At 47.0% G+C, this 9,261-nt stretch overlaps 1 protein-coding gene across 2 annotated transcripts; it reads right to left on the bottom strand.

The window, feature by feature from the left end:
- Positions 1–681: 681 nt before the first annotated feature.
- Positions 682–8,147, bottom strand: LYRM9 (LYR motif containing 9). 2 transcript variants are annotated; one of them, XM_030536731.1, is made up of 4 exons: positions 8,126–8,147; positions 5,099–5,246; positions 3,914–4,006; positions 682–2,634 (listed from the first exon to the last, which is right to left on the bottom strand). In XM_030536731.1, exons 2-4 carry the CDS (start codon positions 5,228–5,230, stop codon positions 2,617–2,619), a joined length of 243 nt encoding a protein of 80 aa, XP_030392591.1. In that variant the 5' UTR covers positions 5,231–5,246; positions 8,126–8,147; the 3' UTR covers positions 682–2,616. The 2 variants fall into 2 exon arrangements, with proteins under 2 accessions (XP_030392591.1, XP_030392590.1); XM_030536730.1 differs by lacking the exon at positions 8,126–8,147 and adding an exon at positions 7,978–8,093.
- Positions 8,148–9,261: the final 1,114 nt, after the last annotated feature.

Here is a 9,261-nt window from a genome sequence, read left to right on the forward strand (position 1 = left end):
CTTATGTGGATTGGAGCATTCCAAGATCCATTGCTCCTCAAGTGTTTCTTGATTGGGCACTTAACTTTGCAAATTCCTTTCTAAAGAAGCTGACCAAATGCCTTACAGAGTTTACTTAGAAATGAAGCAAGTATACAGCCAGTATTCTTAACTTCAAGTACAAAACAGTATGTGTACAAATAGGATGAATAGTCATATTTCCATAAATCATTATGGGATACTGCACCACACCCCAGTCATGGACCACTGCCCCCTGTACCAGGCGTTCTACAAACACAGGACACAAAGATATTTGTTCCTCAGTCAAGCTTTCCAGTAGTACACAATGGCCCTGTCCTCACTCCTCGGTGTAGATATCTTGTTGCTTGAGTCATGTCTAAACCCTTGCCTAGGGCAGGGTTTTTAACACTGGTGCAGGTCTCTTACACCAGGCATTTACACTGGTTCAGCTCCATTAGCGTGGCTGAGGTCTAACAAACCCAGTGTAGACAAAACCTAAAATTGCTGGTTTGATTTAATTTATTTCCTCTGTAGGGTCATTACTGAGAGAAATAATCTAAGGATCGGGATGTAGGTTTTGGCTGGTTGGCTGGTGTGTGTTTTTGTTGGGGACAGTAATAGTATGTACATGTTGCACTGCCATCTAGGGACAGAAGAAAGAAAATGCACCTAAACACAGGCTTGCTTCAAATAAACATTTTTATTTAAGACAATTGGCTTTTCTCATGTGCTTCCTCCATAGGAGGCTTATCTGATGGCAATAGGAGGAGGCCAGCTTTTTAAGACCCTTAGGAGGCTGTTTTCATAAGGAAACACTTACAGCATGTTAAAATAAGTAAACTGCAAAGCCCTTTATAAATTGGCTGTACTGTGAAATATACTATGTTGTATTATTGTGCACTGCCTCACACAGTAGCCCGGTGTGCACAGACACACACCTAACTGAACAGACTGTGTTCTCCCCAAAACTAGAGATTAGGACTAAAGGATTAACACCCACATCATCTCTCTGGTGGTTTGATCCAGCAAGGCAGCTGACCGTGTACAGTACTAACATTTAAGCATGTGCGCAGTCCCATAAGTGCTATGCTGAACTGGAGCCTCAGTATACTTACATCCACTAGAATTTAAGCAGTTCATTGCTGAACATGGATCAATCGGCTTAAAGTTAATATAATACTTACATGCTTTGCTGAATCAGGGCCCATGTGTCCAATCCAACCCGCACTGAAATCTATCAGTCTACCAAGAGTTTGCTATGGCCTACAGTGGGTGTCTGTCAGTCAGTTCCATCTTAAATCATATATATTTATGCTCGGTCACATGTTAAACTGTCTGGTGCAAGAGTCTCGTGATCTTTTGTCCATAACACAGCATGTATGCCAATGATTTTCAATGCCATAATGTGTGCTTATTATCAAGAAATTACTTAATCTGTATTACACTTCAAAACACAATACTTTCCGCTGTCTTATACTGCAAATATACAAAGGCAAGGCTGATACAAATGCATCTTGTTCATACAGTGTTTGTTTTATTTTTCCCCATAGGTATTAAATAAAATTTATATCTCTCTCCCAACTTCCAAGTACTAGTTAGGTGAGACATGTCAGTGTAACCGCTCTGACCATGCAAAGTCAGGTTCCTGTTTGTCAAACTTAAGGGAAATTTGTAGAAACATTGAGGATAACTAAAAGCAACCATCAAAAAAGGGCATTCACATAATTTAGCAGGGCACAACAAACCCACAAGGCAGAGAAGTTCCATCCTTCCTTTGTTTTCCTGTCTCTGCATGGCAGAAGCAGCTTCTGTCTGCTTTCACTGAGGTGGGTGGGTGAAGAGAATCTTAGATACCCCGGGGCCAATTATTTTGCCATCAGTTACATGCATGTAAGCCTCCCCCACTGGCGGGTGTAAGTGAGGGCACACACACTTACTCTTGGCAGCATGTACTGAGCCAGGTTATTAGAACTAGTAAAGAGCTAGACTTTGAATTTCCTTGGTGTAATCGGTAGATTGCCCTATTTCTTCAGTCTGGAGCAAATGCAGGTATCCAATGTATTCACCTCCTGACAGGCCACTGATTTACAACAGTGGTGCAGGATTGTGATTATTCATTTAAAAAAAAAAAAGAAAAGATTGTTTGTTTGGGTCCGGCTATTATTTATAAACAGTAGATAAAAACCCCAACCCTACAAAACTTTGATGCATTTTAGATCTTGATCTAATCTTAGGCTCTGATGTTGCAGTAATATCCACTAGCAGGACAGGGGCCTCAGCAGCCAGCATGAAACAATCCAAAACATAGATCTGAAATCCCTCTCTGCTTCCCACCTTCCCTCCCTCCTCCCCCATTCTCCCCAGCCAAAAAAACAATGGAGAAGCTTAGCCAAGGTTTCTTTGTTTTTGAGATCATTCTATAGTAAAAAAGAGCTTCAGAAAGATGAATTAGTCTCATGACACCCCGGTGAGGTAGGTATTATAACAAGCCAACAAACCAGGAGAAGCTGCCCGTACAGTTTACAACATGGCACTGTTACAAACAACTGGGTTTATTTGCCTGGACTCTGTCTGAGGACCTGTACTGATGAGCATCTTCTCTTCATCTCCTTCTTTCTACTTCTCTCTCTTATACTGCAAAAAACAAACCGCACATGATACAGGGGCACATTCAAAGTAACCATTTACACAAGGAAGGATTCTTTTTGGTAAAACCCTACCAAGCACTCATGTTTAGGACCCCGTATCTGATCCACCTAAGGCTGTGTGAATTCCTTTGAACCTTCACAGAGTAATATGCCGGGGCTGCCCCTCTAAGAGATGTACAATACTGGGCATTAGTTTGTTTCTGGATGGCCACTGGGAATGAGTCGCCTCTTACCCATGGTGTCAAAAGTGGAATAATTCAGCTGAAGCCAATGGAGTCAGACCAGTATCTGGGGTGAGATCAGAATTAGGGCCTTCACTGGACACTCAGAATAGGGTTTGCAAACTGGGCTAAAAGTGCCAGAGATCTGGATGCTGCTGAAATTTTATAAAATCGGTGACTAATCCGTAGCTTTTCCTGGTGTTCACCCTCTTCTGGATTTCAGAGTGATATTTTTTTTCCTCCTCCAGTGATAGATATTTTTAATATACATTTTTTTAAGGCAGCTGAATTTGACTTCTTTTGGTACGTTTGTTTGCTTACTAGTCAAACGTAACTAGAGCGAACCAGAAGTGCAACTCATGGCTCAACAGATCAGAAGAGATCTGCATTCCCACACTTAAGAATCTAGTTCTTTCAAGCCACGTTATTCTGTGCTGGCTGCATGGAGACATGCCACATCTGCTGCCTTGCCTGCGCTGCCAACTGCAGGAAAATCTCCTAATGCTGATGCAGCTGCAGTGGCGATAGCGAGGGTAAGACCACGTGGCTTCTCGCCACAGTGTCTTCTAACACTGATTCTAGCAGTACAGGCAAGCTCATGAGATGAGCATTCTGGGAGGGTAGATGAGCCTGGTTATAAGTGGATGGAATATTAGCAGGGAGAGAGTTGATTCATCTCAGTGTTGAGCCATGAGATAAACGGTGGCTTTCTTGTCTATATTAGATACTTACATAGCTGCTGATACACTAGTTCAGGGGTAGGCAACCTATGGCACACGTTTGCTCTCCTGAGTGAGCATATACTTGCAAAACCCCTGTGATTCATTAGTTTATAGTTTTGGATTTTGTGTCAGCAAAGAGCAGCTTTTTAAAAAGAATCCCTGAACCATGTCTAGTTATTACATACCTCCTCACTCATAGATCTCAAAGCCCATTGCAGAGGAAGACAAGTCTCATTTGTTTTCCAACATCCCAGTTCTTGAACTGAATCAGCTAAGAACAGGACTCGGACAACCTGATGGGGAGGAATATAGCTGCACTTACTTTTTTCATGACCCAGTCAGCGTCTTCAATGGCTCGCTTAATAATCTGCTGGATTCTCTCAGGACTGTCCTCATCTGCATGAACTCGGAAACTCTACGGGGTTTGAGCAGAATGTGAAAATGAGTAACCTCAGTTAAAGTAACTGCTGACCAGATCCTGCTAAAATAAGGATTTAAAATCCTGAAATAAACATTTGATCAGAAATGTATACAATCTGAAGACGTAGAAATGTCTATTCTAGCAAATAGGCAGAGCTTTGTTCAGAAGAGGTTACAACAGTGGCTCTCAACCTATTTACCATTGTGGACCACATCCAATTCTACCTGTATGACCCTGAGGATGTCACATGGGCAGCAGCTGTGTGCTGACTGGGCTGTAAGGACCACTGGGTTATTGTGAACACACTTTCATATTCACTGTTCTAACCCTTCAGCAGCATGGGGTCTTGCAGAAGTTTGTGCTAACAAGGTTAGGACCAGGGCTACTTACCTGGTTGTGTTGCACCAGCTGGAGCACAAATGTTCCATATGCTCATGCAAGCCTTGCTGACTTGCGTTAAGGACTTGCACGTTCCGGCATAGATCCCAGAAGTGGTGCATTGTGGGACGCTTGGAAAGGCCACCCAGCACATTCATGAACAGGATTATCTGACAGACTTGACTGCATTTGCAGGGGGCTGGGCTCAATAACCCAGAAGGTCTCTGCCTGTCCTATGTTACTATGTATTCTGGAACAGCAATGGGAGGAGTAACTGAACTGCTTCAGCTAGTTTGTGTCCACTAAAGCAGTTCAGACTGAAATAGTGTATAGCCCTGCAAAACTTGTATGTTCCCATGTTAACCACATCAAACATTTTATGTTGGATGCAAGGTGTGCTACAATCATTTTAGGAGGAACAGTACCTTTTGGCTAGCAGAAACAAGGCTTGAGTGAACTGCCACAATAGGGCACCAGTGATGAAAAAGAGATTCTAAAAGTTTAACATGCTCTTAGTAAAACAAGTAAAGAAACTTTGGTTTTTAACTGTAGGATCTTTTTAACCTGATTTTGTTTTTTCTACTGGCTTGAAAAGACACAATTTTTCCAATGCTCATCACTAATCCATTACGAACAGCCTCGAACGTTTAATAATCCAAATAAATGGGGAAACCAGTTTTCCCATCACCAAAGAGAGCGTCTCTTTACCTGTCTGATTGCATGTCTGTAATGCTGTTGGATATTTTCTGTAGGTAGCTCCTTACAACATCGAAGCAGGTAGCGGTATAACTGCAAAGGCTTCTGGACTAATTCAGCCCCCCGTAATGGAGTCATTGTCATGTTAAGATTTCAGTTGCTAAAACAAAAAACGTGTATTTCACAAAACTGGAAAATGCACACTGCAGAAGTAAAACTCAAGGCTAATTTTACAAGGAGAGCATCAGGCTTGGTAGGCTGAAAACTAGAAGTAACTTGAGTAGTTTGTGGGAAGATGCAGGTTTAGTATCATGATTTATTTTAATTATGCTTTGAACTTTCATCCCAGAATCTGCAAGTGTTTGTATACTCTCCCCATGGGATTAGGAGGAAATGAGGCATGGAATGGTTAAGTAACTTGTTCAAACTATTGAAATTGCTTATCTGAGGGCAGCTGGGGTTGTCATTAATCAAATGTATAAATATAGAAGTGTGTGAGAAAGAGGGGTGAGTGAGTGGCAGGGTTTATATACCACCCCCCCCAGTATACAAGCTTTTTTTTTTCCCTCCTCCCCCTTTGTAAATCACTTTGTATTAGGGACTGATCTTGATTTTGGGGGGGAATGTCTCACATGTGTAAGTCTTTGCAGGAATGGGGCCTTCAAACAGCTCTTTGGGGAAGGGGCATTGTCTTTCTCTGATGTTTGTAGCGCACTTAGCAGAATGAGGCCCGCGTCTGAGTGCTACGGTAAATGATCCTCATGCAGTGTGCCGGTCTGGAAAAAGAGGTCCTAGTCCTCGCACCTGTAGTCTGATCCCCATGAGCTGACCTCTGGGTCCAAGCTGCCCCTCCCCAACATGACTTTATTGAGACCCCATCTGGGCACACTGGACAACCCCCGTGGCTGATATTGCAGGATCAGGGCCTTAGGTGGTTGCTACTAAGGTTACGTGAGTTGGGCTAGATTTCCTAGTGCTCTAATCATTTCAGGAGCACTACGTGAAAATTGGCTTGCAAGCTTCAAGTTCTACCTTTTTAAACAAGCTGCATAAACACAGCAGGACTCATGCACAAACATTAATAGCTTTTGAGACTCACCGTGAACATCGCAGTAACAGGAAAAGAACATCATCTACCAAATGTCCCCCACCAGTACACTTGTATATGGTAACAGAAAGTCCACCCAAGCTATATAAAGTGCTAATCAGATATTTTAAATGACTAGTCATTTAACAGATGGCTGCCATCTGTGGAAACCTAAATTAACATTTTGGAGAAAGTACAGTTTTTACATAATTACTCATTAGAGTCAAGAAATACATGAGTAACTAAATAATCAAGTAGGTGTATGATATGATTTTAGCATCAATTAAGGTATTTAGCCTTCATAATATCTTTTTATGGGTTTTCTAAACACTTCACGTCCTTGGGCCAAATTCATATGGGAGTGTAACACCATTAACTTTTCGCAGGCGGTGGCTGCTAAGTGATTTCATGACAGCTCCAGTCCTAGCAACTCTTGCATTTCATAGCTCTACTGCAGCAGCCTCCTCTTCTCGGAAAATCTGAGGCTCTGAGGCTAACAGGACCACAATCGCCTGACAACAGTGACACTACTGTCTGGGCGTGAGAGCAATGGCTGCAGGCGAGTCTATTTTCAGTTTCCAAGTACTCAACCAAATTCTATTAGTGAACCAACCCCCTCCATCTCAGCAAATACACAGCAATAGAATACTGCAAGCTTTTGGCTAGAGTATTAAAACAGGTCCTGGAGGGTCTTATGGCTGTGTCCATTATACCCCCATACCCTACCCCTCAAATTCCTTTTAGCACTGCTGCTATTTTTGGGAAAATCCTAAACTGCAACGTGGTCTGTGCATGCTCAGTTCATGGCAGGAGGGGGCTCCAAACTGTAGACTAGAGCTAGGACATAGCCCACAAGAACAGGGGTATGAGTAGCCTGATGACTTGGCCAAACTCAAACTGGGGTAACTTCCTTCCCCTTCTCTAAGCCCCCCCTCTGCTCCCCCCCTTTCACTGGGAGACAGGGCTAATCTTCACTTCTTAGTCTCAGTGGGTCTGTGGGTATTCACAACAGCTGCTGGGTTACAAGCTGGAGGTGGCTGCCAGTGAGTGATGGGTAAGGCTGAGGGGGGCACTGCTCTGCCATGAAAAGGGCACCAACGTGCCCTGCAGAGGTGCCAGCCAGACTCACCCCTCGGTGAATTTAACCCCCCCCCCCCCGCCCACTGGTGCTGCCAGAAGGCAGGCACAGGGTGAAGCACCAGCCCTCAGACCCCCCCCCCCCCCGCAAGGGCCGGAGCCGGAGAGCCCCGCCCGGCTGCAGGGAGAGGAGGCGGCGACACAGCTGCGGCTCGGCGCTTCCTTCCGGCGGCTGCAAGGCTCGGCTAGAGCCGGGAGCCAGCCTCAACCCTAGGGCACTGCACCCTAGTATCCCCGCAGCCCTCTCCCCAGGGCACTGCAACCCCTCCCCCAGAGCACGGCACCCCAGTATCCTCGCAGCCCCCTCCCCAGTGCACTGCACCCCCTCCCCCAGAGCACCCCAGTATCCCCGCAGCCCCCTCCCCAGTGCACTGACCCCCTCCCCCAGAGCACGGCACCCCAGTATCCCCGCAGCCCCCTCCCCAGTGCACTGCACCCCTCCCCCAGTGCACTGTATCCCTGCAGCCCCCTCCCCCAGTGCACTGCACCCCAGTATCCCTGCAGCCCCCCCGTCCCCTATGCACTGCACCCCCTCCCCCGAGCACTGCGCCCCAGTATCCCCGCAGCCCCCTCCCCAGTGCACTGCACCCCAGTATCCCTGCACCCCCTCCCCCGAGCACTGCGCCCCAGTACCCCGCAGCCCCCCTCCCCAGCGCGCTGCAGGTACCTAGCAGGGAGCCCGAAGCCCAGCCTGTCTGCTCCCAAGGGCACGGGCTGCCTGGGCGTCCCGTGTAGCCAGGCCCAGGACGGTGAGCAGCGCCCCCTGCCGGGAGAACTGCAGATCACACCCGCAAGACACCACGCGCAGCACTGACCCTTGATTTTTCTGGACCAGGCAGAGGGTGACAGCTGTTGAGAGCCGTCCTTTGGTTTGCTGCCTCCTGACCCGTCCCAAGGCGAGGCAGCACAATCTGGTCACTGAGTTATAATCTCGCCAGTGATTATAGGCTGCTGTACAGACGGCTACTCCCTGGAGTGACAGTTGGGGGGGTGCCGCTCCCCAAATAAGCTTTTTGCTGGATATATCGACACAGATCGGCCAAGACAGTCACCTTAGCTCAGCAACCCTGGGGGGTGGGGGTGGGGAGAGGAGGGGGTTATACCACCTGCATTGCCACAGCTTCACTACTATTGTTGTTCGCACTAACTAGCACAGGGTGGCCAACCTGTGGTTCCGGAGCCACATGCGGCTCTTCAGAAGTTTTATTATGCGGCTCCTTGTATAGGCACGGACTCCGGGGCTGGAGTTACAGGCGCCAACTTTCCACTGCTCAACCCCTGGCTCTGCCACAGGCCCTGCCCCCATTCCACCCCTTCCCCCTCCCCGCAGAGTCTCCTGCGGGCCACAATCAGCTGATCGGGAGGGAGCAGGAGGTGCTGATCAGCCAGGCTGCAGGTAGGCAGGAGGCACTGGGAGTTGGGTGGGAGAGCTGATGCGAGGGCTGCTGATGTATTACTGTGGCTCTTTGGCAACGTGCATTGGTAAATTCTGGCTTCTCAGGCTCAAATTGGCCACCTCTGAACTAGATCAAAGCTAGCTTGAGGATGTCCACATGGGTTACAGTCACACCTGCCATTGCAGCATAGACCTAGTGGGGAGCGTGTTGCAAGCTCATGGGAACGGCTCTGGCAGTATCTCCATTGGTACTTCTGCTAAACTCCTTGACCATCTGGCATGGGGAGAGAGCCAGTCTCTGGGTAACCTGGTCCCATGCTATTTAGGGCCTTAAGTTAAGCTCAATACCTTACATTCCTCCTAGAAATTCATTGGCAGCCAGAGCATCTCACGCGCGCTGAGCATCAAACATCGCTAACAATGAGCAGCTGCAGTTCACACTGGGTTCAGTTTAGGGGGGGCTTTCCTGTTCCACCCATGTATAGGCAATCTGTCACAAAGTGTGGACAAGTGTAGGCAGGCGCGGGCGGGCTGGTGAGAGAAGGCCGCACTTAA

Source organism: Gopherus evgoodei, chromosome 17, assembly GCF_007399415.2.
Source record: "Gopherus evgoodei ecotype Sinaloan lineage chromosome 17, rGopEvg1_v1.p, whole genome shotgun sequence".
NCBI lineage: Eukaryota > Metazoa > Chordata > Testudines > Testudinidae > Gopherus > Gopherus evgoodei.